Below are 17,918 nucleotides of genomic sequence, written 5' to 3'. Positions count from 1 at the left end.
TCACATCATTTTTAGTATCAGAGCATGGTTTTAAGGTAGGATTTTTTTTATTTTTTAGATTAGTTGACTCTTTTATTTGATATTAAAAAAAATCTCATTCATCTCATTTAGTTGTTTGTGCACATCATTCATCTCATCTAGTTGTTAGTGCATGCCCACTCGCACAGGTCTACCCTATTAATTTAGGAGAGTCAAGTGAGTCAACTAGTGAGTCAAGCATGTCAGGCAGTACAAATCCCGAATTCTCCGAACTACTTAAGCAAATCGCTGAGTTAAACGGACAAATAAGTAACTTAACACATGAGAGCAGAGCTACCCGTGAGACCCTGAATAACACCAACGAGAGACGTGCTAGGTTAGAAGAAACGCGGGTTACAACTCCGCCACGAGGTCAAGGCTATGGATACCCACCGCAAGGTCATGGGTACATCGTTCATCGACCCCCGCCTTAACTTGTGCCTGATCCACCAACCTTTGATGGTAAGCTCGATCCACAAACTTTCTTTGACTGGCTGAAGAGCATGGATTGCTACTTCGATTGGTACGTCATGACGAAATCCCAGAAAGTCAAGTTTGCCACAATGAAGCTCACTGGACCCGCCTGTCAATATTGGTCCAACTTTGAAATGATAAGACATATTAGATGTGGGTTACAATTTTTACTTGGCGAGAAATGACCGACGAACTGAAACGAAAATATCTCTCATCATCGTTTATTTATAGATTGCTAGATAAGTGGCATTGTCTTACTCAGGGAACCAAATCTGCAAAAGAGTACGTTGCTCAATTTGATGAATTGTTTACTCGATGCAGCACCATTGAATCAGAGACACCGATGAAAGTCTTATCAAAATTTAGAGCTGGATTAAGAAGTGACCTCCAAACCGAACTTTTTGCTAGAGAAGTAAACACCCTTGAGAGAGCTTACGCCTTAGTTCAAGATTTAGATGAAACCAAATTTCATCAATCTCATAGGGCTCAGAATTTTCAAACTCATCCCTCCCAGTCTTTCCGTGCTAATACATCTAGTCAGCCTCTTAGTCGATCTAACCCTAGTTCTTCCCAGTCTAGAGTCGATCTCAAGGGCCAGAAGTCAGAGAGATCTCTCTCCAAACTTAGCCCAATAATGCAGTGTTACAATTGTCAAGGATATGGGCACGTTGCTTCCGTCTATACAACTCCGTTCAGAGTTAGAATTAATAAGCCGTCTATAACAGAATCAAAATCTATTATTAAGGAAACCATTAACCAGGCCGTAGATTTGATAGAATCTAACTCTGACAAGAAAATCCAGGATAGTATAATCGAAGAACCATACACTTCCGTTTATTCTGAAACTACCTCTGCAATTGTGAAGTTAATTGAATTTTCATGCAATGACAACACTCCGACTATTCCTCAATCTACCCCTTTGATCACGGAGTTCATTGATGTTGTCCCTGAAGCTGTTCCTAAAATTGAAACTCCAACTCCCGATTTCACTTCAGTGACTGAAAACGTTGTTGATATTCCCCACGAAGTCCTCTTGGACCAACATGATACCCAACACGTTCCTGATTTGGTTCCTAAAGTGAGTCACTCAAATATCTGTATGGAAGTTGAATCCTAAATAGAGGATCGTGAGATAGCTACATCTCGCTACCATATTAGATGTCAAACCCTCATGCATTGTCCCGATAGTCACTGACACATACACTGATCCTTTTTGGGAATATATATAGATTAGGGATATAAGTTTGAACACGAGTGTTTTCATTCTCTCTCATGTTAAACAAGCAAAAACACTCATCCGTCATGCATGTGTTTGCATGTTCCTCCTTATCACTGCAAAAATAGGAAATTTGTTATGCATATTAACGAAGGAACACCTAATTATTCCATTTGATAGAGGACGTCATGCATTTTAGACACTTCGTTGAGTTACATCTGCCATTGATCACATTGTTTGAGTCTGCATTTCATCATAATCATTTGAGTTGATTTACATCATTTTTTTATTTTGCATTGATCATATCAAGGATCTAATTTGAATAAATACATTGCTAACTGAAATGTATGATATTGAGTCAGGACCTAATTTAAAACTATTAATGTTGATATTTTAGATGGTTCGGACTTATCCAATACAGTTTATTTATAGTTGTTTAAGATTTAACATGATATGTATGAGCTTTTCCAACTCTTGAGCTAATTAATGGCAACATTTATTGATTTGGTCATAGTTCTATCTCAATATTGAGTGATTAAACAGTTCACAATGTTATTGGCAGTCCACTGATATAAGCCTGATCATAACCTATTATTTATGAGAGTTCTTTCACTTTACTCTACTTCTATATATTCATCCATACAACAGTGAATTTTGATAATATTTTAGATGGTGAATTTATAATGCAATCTAGCTAATGATTAGAGATGCAGAAAAATAACTGACAGCAGATTAAGATGCAGACAGAATATATTGAAGATAATAAGTTTCTGCAGCTAACTCGACGGAGTCGAGTTTTCTCCCACCCGGGAAGAATAATAAGGACAAGAAATGATAATATTTGATTAGTTGATATATTTTTAAATTTTGAAATTTAAAATTTAAAATTTGAATTTTGAATTTTGAAATTTAAAATTTAAAATTTAAATTTTGAAATTTAGTTTAATTTTAGTTGAGTGATTTGAAGGATTGTTGTTTGTTTCTATTTTTATTGCACGTTGTGTGCACGTAGTTTTTTTTTTATATAAATAAGGTTGTATGAGACTATTGAAAATCAATGAATTATTAAAAATTAAAATGAAATTTGAGTTGGTTTAATTTGGGTGTGAAACCCTAAGCCAATACTTGTTCCTCTTCTTCTAGCCGTCAAACCTCTATCTTCTTCCGTTCATCTGTTCATCTCACAGCCTCGCTATCCCCACCCCTTCTCTTCCACAAGCTGCCGATCTCTCCCTGCTCTCCTTACCTTCGAGCAGCCGTTGTTCCCGCCTCCGTAAGCCGTCAGAACCACCTCGTCCTCCTCCACTCTTCGAGCCGTCGTTTATTTCGTCTTGACGTCGCTGCCGGCCTCGTCCCGACGCCCGCCACCTGTATCGACCCGATGACTACCCGTGGGACATCGCACTGCCCTCATCCCATCGCCGCGTCATCATCAGTTCAACACTGTCACACTCGTCGTCATCAGATCTCCGCCTCATCATCGTCGTTCAGTTCACCGTTACCGTCGCACCACCTCCAGAGGTCTCTCACGTCGAGTCTGTTCAGACCGACGAAGGTTTCATTTTCTTTCGTCCCTTATTTTTCTGTTGATTTTATTTTGTTAGTTAATTACATGAATAATACATCTCTAAACTCTTGTCTTATATTCACTGCGTACATTATAATTGTGAGTTGAGAGTATCTGAACATGTGACTACTTAAACTTGATATTGATCTTAGAACTTGCGAAAATGATAATTGATATTACAATTAAATTATTTGAGATAGGGATTGTTTATGACTATCATTGCATATCTTGTTAAAATCCATTTGTCACATTAACTGTTTTAGATTAAATTTCCTGCCTAAGATCATGAATTTTGGAGAAACGGTGCGTTGTTCGATTTAGATCGCTGATTCCGATGGACCCCCTCCCCCGTTTCGCATCACTAATCAGTTGAAGTATTGACAGAATTTTATACAATAATAGAGCATAGACTTCCTTGTTAAACTTAATGACTGATATCAATTCCTTGAAAAATCAGATATAATCAGAAAGCGATATCCTATAATTTTTGTCACATACACCTATTTGATTTTGTTTATAATTTAATTTAGCTTAATAATCTCCTAGATTTTGTCGTATGAATAGTGTTATCAACAACCAAGCCCAGCTACAGAAATTTAAGCTGATACTTCAGAAAACTTAACAGTTGTGTTAAGATGAACATTATAGGAACATTATAGGACACTCACAACAGCAAGTTGGCAAGTTGGCAACCTTTTTATGTTTCTTTAGTTTGTTGAGAGAATTGTTGTTGATTTTAAGTGAAAAAATGATCCATGTGGACGCAGATTTTTCATACCTCTCTACTAGGAACTTCATCATAAATGTCGACGGTTTTCCAACAAGAATAGGTTCTTTCTGAGTTGATCCACAGACTGCAGCAACAATACACCCCGCACCTAAAGACACATGCCCAAACAATTACAGGAAACTGAAAATTTGTTGATAAGCAGAAAATTACTAACCAAAGTGGAACCTGGCCATTCTTGTGACTCTGTTAGATTGCCAGTAGCATCACGGTTGGTTGCAATAAAGAGGCACCCGGGGTTCTCACGGATGCACAAAGTTGCATACCTGCAAAATTCCAAGAAGCTAGTCTTACAAGAATCTTCGATAGATGTAACCTATATCAAATAATAACGATGCGAAGGAACTATATTTAATAGGTTTACTGCCTAAGATTAGTATATGACAGTGTCTATAGCATAGATATAAAATTGAAGAATAAATGGCAAAGCTTCATAACTGAAGTTATCAACACTGCAGAGAAAAATTACTTCAAAAATTCCTTAGTTATAAATGACTAAGGAATTACGATAATAATCTGTGACCTACAAAGGCCAGAAGGAAGTAAACATTATACTAATTGTCGAGCATTAGATAGAATACACATATTCTCTTATTATCCCCTACATATCATGATCTTTAATCATAAATGATATATGAAATTACCGAGATCCAAAGACACTATATTCATGAGTTTCATGTGTTATTGCCTTAGTATATGACAGTGTGGTATAACATTAGATTCTTTTTGAAGATGTGAAAAAGAAAAACAAATGTCAAGCTTCATACTGTAGCTTATCAACCATGCAGAGAGCATTCAGTATACACAAATCCGTAGTTACAAATGACAGCACTAGAAATTATATGAGCATATGCTTGTTGCTACCATGAGTTATAGTAATCATCTGTATCCTACTAAACTCAGTAGCTAGTCCATGATCAAACTTTATTTCATGCATTAGATAGAAAATGCAGGTGTTCTGATGAGGACATGAAATGTTGAAATTTTTACAGACTGTTGTATGGATTTTCATGCATAAGAAGCCAAGTAATGCTTCTCTAAATTTTCCTAGACCTTTAATGTTCTTATGATTCTCATAAGAATAATTTTTCCCTTTAATATTCACTATCAAAGATCAAATATTATCTTAGTATAGGTTATAGTAAATATGAAGCAGATGGTGAAAGTGATATCTACAAAAAACACAAAGTTTTGTTGTTGAGGAGAGGCAATAAAAGATAAAGAAGAATGAAGCGTCTTACTGGAGTTTGTAATAGTTTATGTACTTGTCAAGCCCAACAATTACGGCCCCAACCTGTATGAAACAGCTACACATCTTAATTGTATAGTTATGTCAAAAAAGCAACAAGGTATACATTTCCGAGCAATTATTAACTGAAAGTGTAAGAAATTAAAAGCATCAAAAATAAATAAGGGACAGGATGTTACACTTTTGTCATATTCAAATTGGAATCCTGATTTTAGCACTATGTTTCTCTTGCCATCTTCCTGAAAAAGACTTGACCAATTTAGGTTGCAGATTAGTTTAAACAATATTCAGACAAATAGGTAACTCGGATCAAACTGTTGGACACAAACAGGAATGACTATTAAATATTAGAGAGATTATAAGCACACGATAAGAACTAGTTCATAGGAAATCTGAACCCTACTGATTCAGCATTCTCACAGGCTTGCAACTAGCAGCTGCAATGTAACAGCTTAAATAGAAGTTCAAATATTATCTTCATTTCCGTGGAGCTAAAATTCTGCAAACCATTTTGAAGAAGAAGAAACAATCAAGGCTTACCGGGCCTCCTAATCCTATAAATCCAGCAAATTCTAGTTCCTCGAGTATTCCTTCTTCACCAACAACATAAACCTGGAAAAAGGGCCACAGGTAATTAACAAGGCGGTTAGCATCCATCAATCACAGAAATAGAAGAACATACTGCAGCTTACACAGGAAATTATAGTAACAAACCACCACCAACATAAGTACAGTCTACGTTGAAACTCTAAGAGACGAGGCAGAGGTGGCAGAACACAAAACTAAGAACCAAATGACTGCAATATTGATGAAGATCCTACCTTCTTACCATGAGGGAAGTTGTTCAGCTTCAAGAACATCGCGGCAGCAAATGATGATGAGAAGATCTCATCCTGCCAGTTTTTTGAAAATATATATATATCAGATCAAAAATGTGGTGGCCACTTAATTCTGGAGATGCTAACAAAAACATTTCGAATAAACATCACCTCACTGACATCAATCCCAAGAGCAAGGAATTTCTTTGCATATTGCCTCCTGGATTTGGTTGAGTTGTTGGTAACAAAAACCAGCTTCTTTCCCTGCATAAAACCGAACAGGATGCAAATTTCAACTCACCGCATATGAGATCCAAAATTGGCTTCTGGTTCATATTCCTCACCATCCAATACCAAAATATCTAGCAATGTCATTTGTTATTTTATTGATTAGGGCGATGCCCATATGTTTTTGTATTAAAAACTTGAATTCATGATGTTTAGCATTCCTTAACATAGTTAAGATTCTTAGGAAATGCTTGAATAAATCGTAAAATGAAGACTTCCACATTGAATAGAGCATTCCAATTCCAGGATGTCAAGTAATTTTCAGAAATCAACCCATAATTATTAATCCTAGACACCAAGATGAGGCCTAGTTGGCTATCCTATGTACTTCAAATGTAATTGCTTAGCTTCAACAACCGGGCTTAACTGAAGTTCAAAAGAAAAATCCAATCAACGGTTAACGCCAATCAGGTCCTCAGTATCTTTTCTTGCGCAGACTTTATACTATTACTTGGTTGAGTATTTTTTTTTTTTCGATCAACCCTTGAGATTCCATTCCATGAAAATAAACCAAAAGCGAATAAAGGAAAAAAGGAAGGAAAAAAAATCTAATTTTGAGCATCAAACCAAGCGCAAGAAGGATTTTTGGCGAAAACCCAGACCCCGAAAGAGCGAATAGAGTTGAGAAATTACCATAGATCGCAGAGATTGTAAAGCCTGAGGAACTCCTTCGATGAGCTTGTCTCCTTTCCAAATGACCCCTAAAAAAAAGATTTATTTTAAAAATAAAAAAAAAAGCGCACAGACTCTATAAGTATTGACGTTAGAGAGAGAAAGAGACCATCGCAATCGAAGAGGAAGACGTCGACGGATGCAACGAGATCTCTGGCGCTTTGAGGAGAGAGGGGGTTGTGCTTGCAACTGCTCTCCTCTTCTTTTTCTCTCGTTGTCACTTCAGCCATTTCAAGGGAGAGCCACGATTTTGCAAACAAAGATTTTTATAGGCCGAGAGAATTCATGGGAATTCCCATAGTACCCTGCGCTAGTCTTCTTCGTTCGTTCTGTTTTTTTTTTTTTTTTTTTTTTTTTTTTTTTTTTTTTTTGGGGGGGGTTGTTTTTTTTTTTTTTTTTTTTTTTTTTTTTTTTTTTTTTTTTTTTTTTGGTGGGGGGTGGGGTTAATTGCGTATTGGTCCCTCATGTCATCTTCAATTGCCCAACAGTCGCTCGAACCTCATTATTTGCTTGTAATTAGTCCCTTTAAACTTTAGCTTTCTTGTTTCCCTCGTGTTAGTTGGTGTTATTAATGACCGTTAAATGTGACTAAATTAGGTAGAATACTCATTATAGTCCTACCTATACTAACTCAAACTCACTTTTTTTGCTTCTTCAATGGTCCCATGCTTTCGCCAAACCCAAAATTGAGGTCATTCCCATGTCTAACTTCCCTCTACACCAAAAACTTGGGAGGGAGATGTGTACCCCAAGGGCAATAAGGTAGCTTGAGTTATTGGGTTAAGCAGTAACTCGACTAGAGTTGGAGAAATTTACTAGTATCTTACAGAAGGACCATATAGCAAACAAAACTAAATATTTAAGGGACTAATAAGCAAATAATGAGATTTAAAAAACTATTTAGCGGTCAGAGATGATTTAAGGGACTAATGTGAAATCCCCCTTTTTTTTAGAACAAAGCGATATTTTTGTTCCCGCACTCGCAACCTTTTTATATTTGCCGCGGAGAAATGAGATGCTCACTCGCAAGTCATAAGCGAACGCGAAGGAGATTCAACACACTCGTTGTTAACTATTATGCTCTTTTTTTTATTTATTCTTTATTCTTTATGTGCCACTCGCATTTCACGTTGTCCTCTCTCTCTCTCTCTCTCTCTCTCATTTCACGTTGTCCTCTCTCTCTCTCTCTCTGGCACCTGCATGATCTAATGTTTACACCGTTCTCATCTTTGATATCTGAAGTTTAATTTTGCCCCAAAAAACAATCAAAAAATATTAAAATATTTTACTTAGCACCCCTGTTGACTTATTACGTCATTTTAGGCTAAGAACGTTGAGATTCTTCAACTTCGGGTAATTCTCGAGCAAAAGATCTTCAGAATATCAAAATTAAAATGCACACAAGCTTGCACTGCAGATTCTATTAGAACACCTTGCGTTGCAGATTCCATTAGAACACACGCCCCCACAGTTGCTGCTGCTTATAGTTTTGCCGGAGTCCAAATTTCATCAGAACCGCCACCCAAGCAATACAATGTTTTTTGTTTTCGACTTCCTAGGGTGTAAAACAGATAAAAAAAATAGTATACTACATAAAACGCATGATTTAAGCGGTATTTTATCATGCGAATGAACAATTAAACTAGGCTCGCTTATTTGATAATCAAGCAGCTGCATCCCCCAGGCATTATGGATAACCCGTATGCAAATTTCCCTAAGCATTTCAGATATCGTCAATAGCTGCGGTTGTTATCTTCAGCTTGAGCATATTGATCTCCTAGATTTTAGCCATCTTGTTTCTACCGCATTTATTGCGTCCAAATCAAAATCTTAACCATAATACTCGTACCAATCTATAGAATGTTAGCTGATTAACTAACAACCGGGACGACCTGAATAAGAACAAACCATTAACAATGGCATTCATCATCATCATCCACAACAAGAACCGGGGAAATACAAACAAGTACCGGGCATACAAAAAAGAGTAAGAACGTAAATCCAGACGCACAGCTTCACGGGGCAAAGCAATCACCGTGACAATCCGAGGGATACCAAGCGACAATCAGACGAAACCAACAAGAACACAGCTCTTGACAATGAAAACGGATTAGAAAACATTTCACAAGGGAATGGCCAAATAATAATACAGCAACAGAAACTCTCTTTTATTGCAAACGAGGCCGCTCATGAGAACCCACATTGACCCGGCTACCGCCTTAATAACAAAGACAACTAGCAATTGCATGACTCATGCTCCACGAGGCACAAAAAACAAAACAGTTAAGAACCAACGTACATAATAGCCATAAAATCCACCAACTAAATTCTCTGTAAAATGTGAAACTCCTACAGAAACAAGATTTCAAAACACTTCAGACATTCGAATCTGCCAAGAAAATGCATCAGCTAACAAAATAATGGCCCAGGAGAACAAGCTAAAAACGTTGATGCACTACATCTCCTAGAGTCCTTCCTCATGCAAATCACTTGGTGAAAATATAATGTGAAAAAAACACTAGCAGGTGTTACGCCTATCAGAAGGAATCGTAAAGGTCAAACCCCATGCATAGATTTAACAAATCCATACAACATTAATCTACCCAGCTAAACAAAAAACTAGTTCAAGACTTACCTCATGCATATACTCTTAATTTGACAAAACATAAAAATCTAGAGAGGACAAACCTCATGAATAGATTCGACAATCCATAAAACACAGAAATCTATTGAAATTCGTAAAATTCTAAAATCCAATAGAACATAAATCTACCCAGCTAAAAGATAAATCTAGTTCAACTCACTAGAAACCTCATGCATAATCCAATAGAACATAAATCTACCCAGCTAAAAGATAAATCTAGTTCAACTCACTAGAAACCTCATGCATAGATTCTACAATCCACTCAACTCACTAGAAACCTCATGCATAGATTCTACAATCCACAAACCATACAAATCTAAAAAGGACAAACCTCATAAATAGATTCTACAATCCATAAAACATAAAAATCTACCAATATGCGTAAAATTCTACAATCCATAGGCGATAGAACTATCCAGCTAAAAGAGAATCTAGTTCAACTTGCTAGACAATACAGGTTCCTGGAAGCGATCTACATAGCAAAGTAAGCAGGGCAGGTAGTAGCTCTCAGTCAGGACTGCTTCTATCTTCTATCATATACTAGCAGGAACTCTATTCCCTGAAGTTGTTTGATCCAGTTGAAACCTGAGAGACTTCTAGAACAGTGCTGAAGCTAAAACATCTACCTTGCATAAGGATGGTATCTGCCAGAAGGACCAGCACCACCACCACCATAGCCTCCTCCCCTACCGCCAAAAAGCGCGCTGCCGGATCCAAAGCTAGGACCGCCATAGCTAGAACCTGTATCATAACCAGCACCAGCACCATAGCTAGAACCTGTACCTGAATCAAAACGACCACCTGCATAGCTAGAACCACCATAGCTAGAACCACCATATCCACCAAAGCCCTCATCACGCCCATACCCACCACCGTAACCACCAGCACCGTAACCTCCGTAACTACTAAAGCGCCTAGAGTAAGCAAGAGAGGATTCTCCCCTGTAATCTCCTAAGCCACCACTATAACCACCACCAAATTCACCTGCACCACTGCCATAACTGCCATATTCACCAATCCTAGGACCAAGCCCTCCAGGTGTCCTATAAGATGGACCAAACTCACCACCACCAAAACTATTGTAAGAGTTGCTATATCCAGCAAGACCACCGCCAAAAGAGCGGCCCCTAGGTTCACTAGCAAATGGAGGTGGAGGGTTTGAAGATTTCTTTGGTTCAGCCTTCTTGACCTCAACCTACAACATAGCAAGAATATTAACCTAAGGTCTTCTTAAAAGGTTCTGTAGAGGGAAAGTACACAAGTCTATATGGAACCATTTGCTGTAAATTAGCCTACACAGACACTATGATGTCCAAGGCAATGCCTCTATGAGAAGCTATGGATGCAATCATGTTTTCTGATTTTATGCATATCTGAATAATGCACAACATTATATTGCTAGCTTGGTTAATTGTATCTTCATATTATCTTAGACTGCAAAATACTAGACCACTTTACATAGAAGCATCAATATGGAACATAGTAATGTACTTCTCAATTGTAGTATTAACATATTATGTGCTACTTTTTGACTTAAAAGAACTATAGTTGCAACTGAAAAAGATATATGCACCAATAGTTTAAGATCCCTGCTAATTTACAGCAGATCAATATCATATGTCGGTGTCTATTATCTGCATCTTTATCAGATAAAAGAAAGTGGTATACCATAACGTGAAAATAATGCCAAATTTGGCATATGCACAATTTATTTATAAATGGTGTTTTAATATAAGCTCCCTCTAGACTAACCTGACTACCAGCAAAATCAATCATATTGCCCTTCGCTAACATATCATCTACAGCTTGCTCAGAGTCAAAGATTATAAACCCAAAGCCTCGTGACCGCTTAGTACTATGGTCACGGATGATCTCATGCTCCACTACTTTGCCAAACTTGGAAAAGAAGCTCTTCAATTCGTCTGAGAAGAACATCATCATACAATGCAAAAAAAGGACTTAATGCTAGTAATTTTAAATATAAAAAATGTCGAATTGAACAAAAGAACACCAGATAAACAATTAATACCTTCTTCCACAGTAGTCGGTATCCCACCAACAAAAATTTTCTTTGTTTTAAAGTCCTTTGTTTGAGCAGCACCTTTTGGAATTGTCCTTTTGATTTCAACCTACAATTACATGCATGAAATTACATTAAAATAGAGAAAGATGCCACCCACTGTGCCATCAAGGAAAAGAACAGGGCATGGCTACATACAACTCCTGGAAGGTGCCTACATAATAGTTAATAAAATTAACTAAATAAGCAATAAGGAACTTCCCATAGTTAACAACTGCTACTGGATATTACATTTCCTCCCTTTATTTGTTCTACAGTCACATATCCTCCCCCACACCAATGTTCATGAAATGACAAATATTTTTCATCAGTTGTAGACTTGCAGTTGCAGCCATAAGTAAAAAAATAAAATAAGATAATGTTTTCAGCATATTTAAAGAAGTAGTTATTGCTTTTTCATTAGGAGCCTTCACTGGTGTAGAGTACACGATCCATATCTATAGAAATTATAACGATAATTTTAATACGGACAAATTTTGAAAATCGATTTTTTTTAAAATTTAATAGGCAAAATCGACCATATAACAATAAAATGAGCAAAATCGACCCTTTTTTGCACGGGACTGCTAGTCCCGTGCAAAAAAAGGTCGCTTCCGCAAAAAAAATTCTCCGGTCCTCAACCCATCCCCTCATTCCCTCTCTCTCTCTCTCCTTCATTAACCCATCCCCTCTCCATCTCTCTCTCCCTCTCCTCCAATCCCACACCAAAAAAAAGACGATCCTGCTAAAAAAATCAAAATCAGCCCTCCTCCCCCAAATCCCCCCAACACTCTCCTCCCAAATCCCCCTGCACTGCTGCACCACCAGCACCGACACCTTCACTGGACAGCGGGGGAGGGCTTGGGTGGTGGCGCGGCTCGACGTGGCGGCAAGTGGTAGCATGGTCGGGGCTGAGGGGAACGGAGGACAGCGGCGGCGGCGAGCTGGCGGAGGAGGTGGAGTTGAGCTCACGGCGGCGTCGGGGCTGATGGTGGTGGAGATGATGAGGAGGCGGTGGAGCAGGGGGTTGGAGGGAGAGGGGGGGCTCGGGTCGGAGCTTGGGCTCAGGGAGGTGGTCGGGTGTAGGTCGAGGAGGTGGGCGCGGCTTGGGCGGCCCGATGGCGATGGAGGAGGGGCGTTGGGCGGTGAAAGTGGAAGAGTTTGTTGGGCTGGACCTTTTTTGCACGGGACTAGCAGTCCCGTGCAAAAAAGGGTCGATTTTGCTCATTTTATTATTACACGGTCGATTTTGCCTATTAAATTTTCAAAAAAGTCTATTTTCAAAATTTGTCCTTTTAATACAATGTGAAGTTAGTATCAACTAGACTATAAATCAAGACTTTCCAAGGATCCCAACATTTTAATGTATTATGTTACAAAATTAATATAAAATCTGTAGTTTAGTTAACCTTATTCATAACAGTGAAAATTTACATTTATGCATCAATTGAACCCCAAAAAGTTCAAGAACACGTCCAGCTAGAGTCCTCTACTATAACAGGTCGGATCGAAATCAGACCAATCCCAACCCATCTCACCCAAAGCTTTAAAAAAATTCCAAACTTCTCCCTAAAAGTGGTCATCATGGTGTCCCATGGTCAAGTTTGAAATTTTCTTGACAAACATATCCTCTTCCTGAACATTTTTACCTATTATAAACTGATTCTTTAGAGCCATTTCTTTTCTTTCTCTAACCCTGAGTCTATTTTGACTGACACGTTGAGCATGTTTCAAACAAAAATAAGGATCCAGATTAGGAGGTTATAATTCTTACAGCCCTAATGTGAGTCACAGTAAGCACAAAAGCATATATCGCTATTAAAGGAGTGACCTGGAAACCTCATACAGCGGGGGCGCATAATAATACAACATTGGGCTGGAAGTCCTTTTTTTGGGTTGGTTTTTTTTTTTTTTTTGAGGGGGAGGGTGGGGTTGGCAGGGAGGGGTGTCAGGGGATTTTTTTTATAGGCTGACATTGCAAGGCAAACAACTAATACTCTAAAACAGTTATACGCTAGATGATAATGATACAAGCAAAAAATTAAGCTTCTACATTATTCAAAGAAAATAACTATCACTATGAAACAGTTGTATCAAAGAAGAAAAAATCAAAGCAAAACAAAAGAGTAAATCATAATTATAATTCCTATAGGACTTACTGTTTTTCCATTGAATACATGTGTGTCCTCAATGACTGTATCAACAACAGAAGGATCCTCAAAAGTGATAAACCCAAAACCCCTAGGCTGCTGAGTGTGACGATCCTTCATTATCACATGGTCTATAATAGTCCCATACTTCTCAAAATGTCGCACAAAGGCACCTGGAATTGTCATACAAAACGACAAATTAGAAACAATTACAGGACAACAATCAGTATCTACTTCCATACGAGCCCTATCTATACAAACGAGCAGATTAAGGCGGCAAGGACTTCATCTCGTCCACAGAAACCAGTAGTGTGTAAGAGGAACCATTCAGATCAAGTTCTAACGGCCCTAAAAGGTGTAGAGGGTTTTCTACACTAATAGAGTGAGTTGGGAGTAATTAAGAAGAGGTTGCCAATACAAAAACTTGGTTTATTCACTTACTGGCATATATACCCCTTACATTATGGGGTGCGTATGCAAATAACCCTAATAAGGTTCACCACCTTAATACAAAAAAGATAATATCCGAGCAATAATAACTAACCAATGATCTATAAAAAGAAGATCAAATATATGATGAACCCCTCCACCAGATAAACTTTACTTCTAGTACTAATCTCCCATCACCCAGCTAGCCAAAGGAAATAGACAGATAGAGGACGTATATTTCACCCTAACACTAAAACCCTAATCAATTTACAAAATAAATCCCCGGAACACAAAAGAGATTGTACAATCAAAATAGGACGCAACTGCAAACCACCAAGCACGAAAATCTGTTTGAGACAAACCCAGATCTTGACCAAACAGAGAAGGAACCACAACCACAAGCCCTAAAGTTTCAGCGTAAAATTGAGAAACTCACTTGAGCTCAGATCTCTAGGAAGCCCTCCAATAAATATCTTCCTGCAACCAGAAAAAAAGGGGGAAAATCAAAAAAAAAAACCTCAAAAGAGAGATGAAAACAACGAGATCGAGATCGAGATCGAGAGAGAGGAATCGTGTAGATATGGTTACCCAGGGCTCGCTCCATCGTGCTCTGAGATCCTGGCGTCCTTCGGCATGGCTAGGGATTTCGGGTCGAGAGGATTTAGGGTTTCTAGGGCTTGGGAACGGAGGGGAGGGTTTCTGAGTCGCGGGCGGCTCGAAAGAGGAGAGAGGGGGTGACTTATAATTCTCCGGATCGTTCGCTTAGATCGACGTCCACCGTTGGATATTTTAGCGAGCGGCTGCGATTAGATCGGGACTTCACACGGAAATGGGCCGGGCTTGCCATGGATTGATGACAGACCCGTTGGGAAGAATATGGGCCGGTCGTATCAAAAGCTCTTGGGGTATGTCATTTAGGGCCTGTTTGGTTATTTCCAAAAAAAAATCGGAAATGGAAAACTCATCATTGAAATGATTTTAATACATTTCAAGCACATTTCTCAGATTTTTTTTTTTGGTTTGTTTCGCAAAGAAAACTCCACATTTCAATGCCAAGTCACACAAACAGATAAAAAAACCTCCATAGTAACAGTGCCCAGTTTTATATTTCTTTTGTTTGTTTGAGAACAAGAAATAGGAAATGAGAAATGGGGGTATTAAATATTATGTTTTATTATTCTGCACTATTCCAACAGTACTTTTACTAATTAATAATTCTTAGATGGGACATTTCCAAGTGCTTTCAGCCTAATTTGGTGTGAAAACACATTTTTTGAAAGTTTGAGGTGGCAGCCTACGTGGCGGTTCATTTCTCGAAAATTAAAAACGAAACAAACATGAGAAATGGAAATCTCTTGAAAACAAAATCCCATGTGACACTTGTTCATTTCTTGAAAGTTGAGGTGGCAAAAGATTTCCGGATTTTTTTTGGCAAACGAACAGACCCTTAGGTAAGCCCCACAAACCCCTCTAGAAGTCTGGGCGTTTCCGGGTGGTAGCACCTAAACCCTTAGAATGTCACAAAACCACACTTAAGTTTTAAGGTTACCATCCTTTTACTTCCAATTAATGATTTCTCTTTAATTAATGGTGATGAATTTCATTAGTTTATGAAAATATCCTTTTCCATAAACAAATGTAATCCGAAGCCAATTTGGATTATCCTGTTATTTCGAGCGACATGAAACCAAGTATGACCTGAGAAAGTACAGTGTTGCAAAAGCTAAAAAACACTTCAAAAATAGCGTTATAAAATGATGATGAATAATTAAAGCTAATGAGACAAGATGATTGTTCAAAAGTGAGCTGAAATGGTACGAAAGAGAGTATAGAATTTGTTCCTAATCCTTGATAAACTTTAAAAAATTATAAAGTTAAGATTAATCCTAACTCTAGTAGACTTTTATATGATAAAAACATCCATATAAGCATAGAAAAGTACTAAAAAGTTGATGAAAATACCTTCTAAAGATATCTAATTTACTCAAAAAAATAAATTATACTATAAAAATATGTAGAAATATGTGTCTTTCATTCATTCTGTTTCAATTTTTTAAAACTGATATCAATCCCTCTCCATCTTTATCCTTTTCGACAAAAGTAGACTACTTTTAGATAATGAAAGGGATAGTAAACCTTAAATTAGAAGTTAAATTTATATATCTTAATGAAAAAATATCCAATAACTATTCTTTCTTTGCTAAGTTTTGAAATTTTAGTCATTTTTTTATTTTGAATTGTTGAGGGTGTGTGTTGCAATTTTTAAAACTTTGAGAGTGTTTTCTTAAAATTTTTAAATTTTAAGTTGGGTGCTTGTGATTTTCATGTTTCATGTGTTGGTAGTAAGTTTTTAAATGTCAAAATACATCTTGCAACTCTAAAATTTCGAGGGTGTTTCTTGCAATTATTGAAACTTTGGATTGTTTTTTGTAAAATTCATGTTTTAGCGGTCTACTGAGAATTTTCAAATTTGATATGTACTGGTTATAAATTTTGAGATTTCGTAGTTTTTTGTTATTTTTAACTTTTTAAAGAGTTTTATTTGTAATTTTTATAACTTCGAGGTTATTTTTTATAATTTCAAAATTTTAGGTGCTTGATTGTAATCCCTTGAATTAACCTTTGTTATTTGCAAGTTTTGAAAGAATTTCATGGTGCTTTTTTATTATTTAAAATTTTGAGGGTGTTTCTATACATTTTGAATTGTTGAAGGGGCTAATTATAAACTATAAATTCTTCGAAGGCTATTGTAAATTTCTAAATTTCATGTTTGTTATATTAAGTTTTAAAACGTCAGAATTTTTTGTGTAATTTTATTTTTTAAGGGTATTTTGTGTAATTTTTAAAACTTTTTGGATTTTTTTACAATATTTCACATATTATAGTATTTTAGTTCTTTGCCTCAACAAAGTAATATCGTGGAGCTATTTTATGTATTAATCTTTTTTAAATGTTGATACAATTATAATTAGGATGAATTAAGATTTAAATGAAATATTCAAAATAGTGAAGGACAATGTTGACCATGAAAATTTTTGCTGAACTCGTACTTTTCCGAGCTTGATTATTAAGTATGAAATGATATGACATGATTATAACTTGATAGTCCTTTAAACATAATCAATATTTAAACATAATTTACTTTTAGCATTGTCACGATAACAACTTCAAACTCGATATTATCAATGAACGTACATGAATGTGTGTTTGTGCAGAATATCTTGATAAATTATACGCGAAAAATTCCCTTATTCATTGTTCAAGAAATTTAAAACCGGAGGAAATAAAGGACAAAATAAATAATGCATTAATCACCAAAACAAATGTAACTCTGAATATGAAAAAGAACTCATGTATAAATAGAAAGCACGTGCAAGGTTAACACTTTAATTCAGAAGCTTTTAGCTCAAATAAGAGAATGAAAAACAATAGGAAAAATTGTGTCGAGGCCCCAAAAGTATGAAATTTATGTGACCCATTGTTTGGTGGAAATTTGCAGTAAAAGAAATAATGAAAGAAAAATTTGACTTGTATTCCTCTCAAAATC

The 17,918-nt window shown here is 36.8% G+C and overlaps 2 protein-coding genes across 2 annotated transcripts in view; both read right to left on the bottom strand.

Annotated features, from left to right (window-relative positions):
* The window catches only part of LOC109824504 (phosphoglycolate phosphatase 2-like), a 9,465-nt gene extending 2,104 nt beyond the window's left edge, over positions 1–7,361 (bottom strand). Inside the window, exons 1-9 of the mRNA XM_020391149.1 lie at positions 7,199–7,361; positions 7,051–7,118; positions 6,301–6,393; positions 6,133–6,204; positions 5,852–5,923; positions 5,491–5,550; positions 5,304–5,356; positions 4,231–4,328; positions 4,054–4,153 (exon numbers count right to left, since the gene is read on the bottom strand). Coding sequence (XP_020246738.1) covers positions 4,054–4,153; positions 4,231–4,328; positions 5,304–5,356; positions 5,491–5,550; positions 5,852–5,923; positions 6,133–6,204; positions 6,301–6,393; positions 7,051–7,118; positions 7,199–7,319 — 737 coding nt within the window. The 5' untranslated portion in view covers positions 7,320–7,361. The remainder of the gene's footprint in view (positions 1–4,053; positions 4,154–4,230; positions 4,329–5,303; positions 5,357–5,490; positions 5,551–5,851; positions 5,924–6,132; positions 6,205–6,300; positions 6,394–7,050; positions 7,119–7,198) is intronic.
* Positions 9,938–15,108, bottom strand: LOC109824418 (heterogeneous nuclear ribonucleoprotein 1-like). Its single transcript, XM_020391050.1, has 7 exons — positions 14,960–15,108; positions 14,808–14,848; positions 13,952–14,115; positions 11,763–11,862; positions 11,486–11,655; positions 10,012–10,928; positions 9,938–9,970 (listed from the first exon to the last, which is right to left on the bottom strand). The coding sequence occupies exons 1-6, from the start codon at positions 15,004–15,006 to the stop codon at positions 10,356–10,358; spliced, it is 1,095 nt and encodes a 364-aa protein (XP_020246639.1). The 5' UTR covers positions 15,007–15,108; the 3' UTR covers positions 9,938–9,970; positions 10,012–10,355.

This window comes from Asparagus officinalis, chromosome 1 (genome assembly GCF_001876935.1).
Source record: "Asparagus officinalis chromosome 1, Aspof.V1, whole genome shotgun sequence".
NCBI lineage: Eukaryota > Viridiplantae > Streptophyta > Magnoliopsida > Asparagales > Asparagaceae > Asparagus > Asparagus officinalis.
This window is presented reverse-complemented; position numbering and strand designations above follow the sequence as displayed.

Excerpts from the sequence above, each read along its gene's own strand:
- LOC109824418 (XM_020391050.1), bottom strand. The coding sequence starts at position 15,006 with ATGCCGAAGGACGCCAGGATCTCAGAGCACGATGGAGCGAGCCCTGG. Across the intron at positions 14,116-14,807 it reads TCCTAGAGATCTGAGCTCAA|GTGCCTTTGTGCGACATTTT; the intron begins GTGAGTTTCTCA and ends TGACAATTCCAG. Across the intron at positions 10,929-11,485 it reads TTGATTTTGCTGGTAGTCAG|GTTGAGGTCAAGAAGGCTGA; the intron begins GTTAGTCTAGAG and ends GCTATGTTGTAG.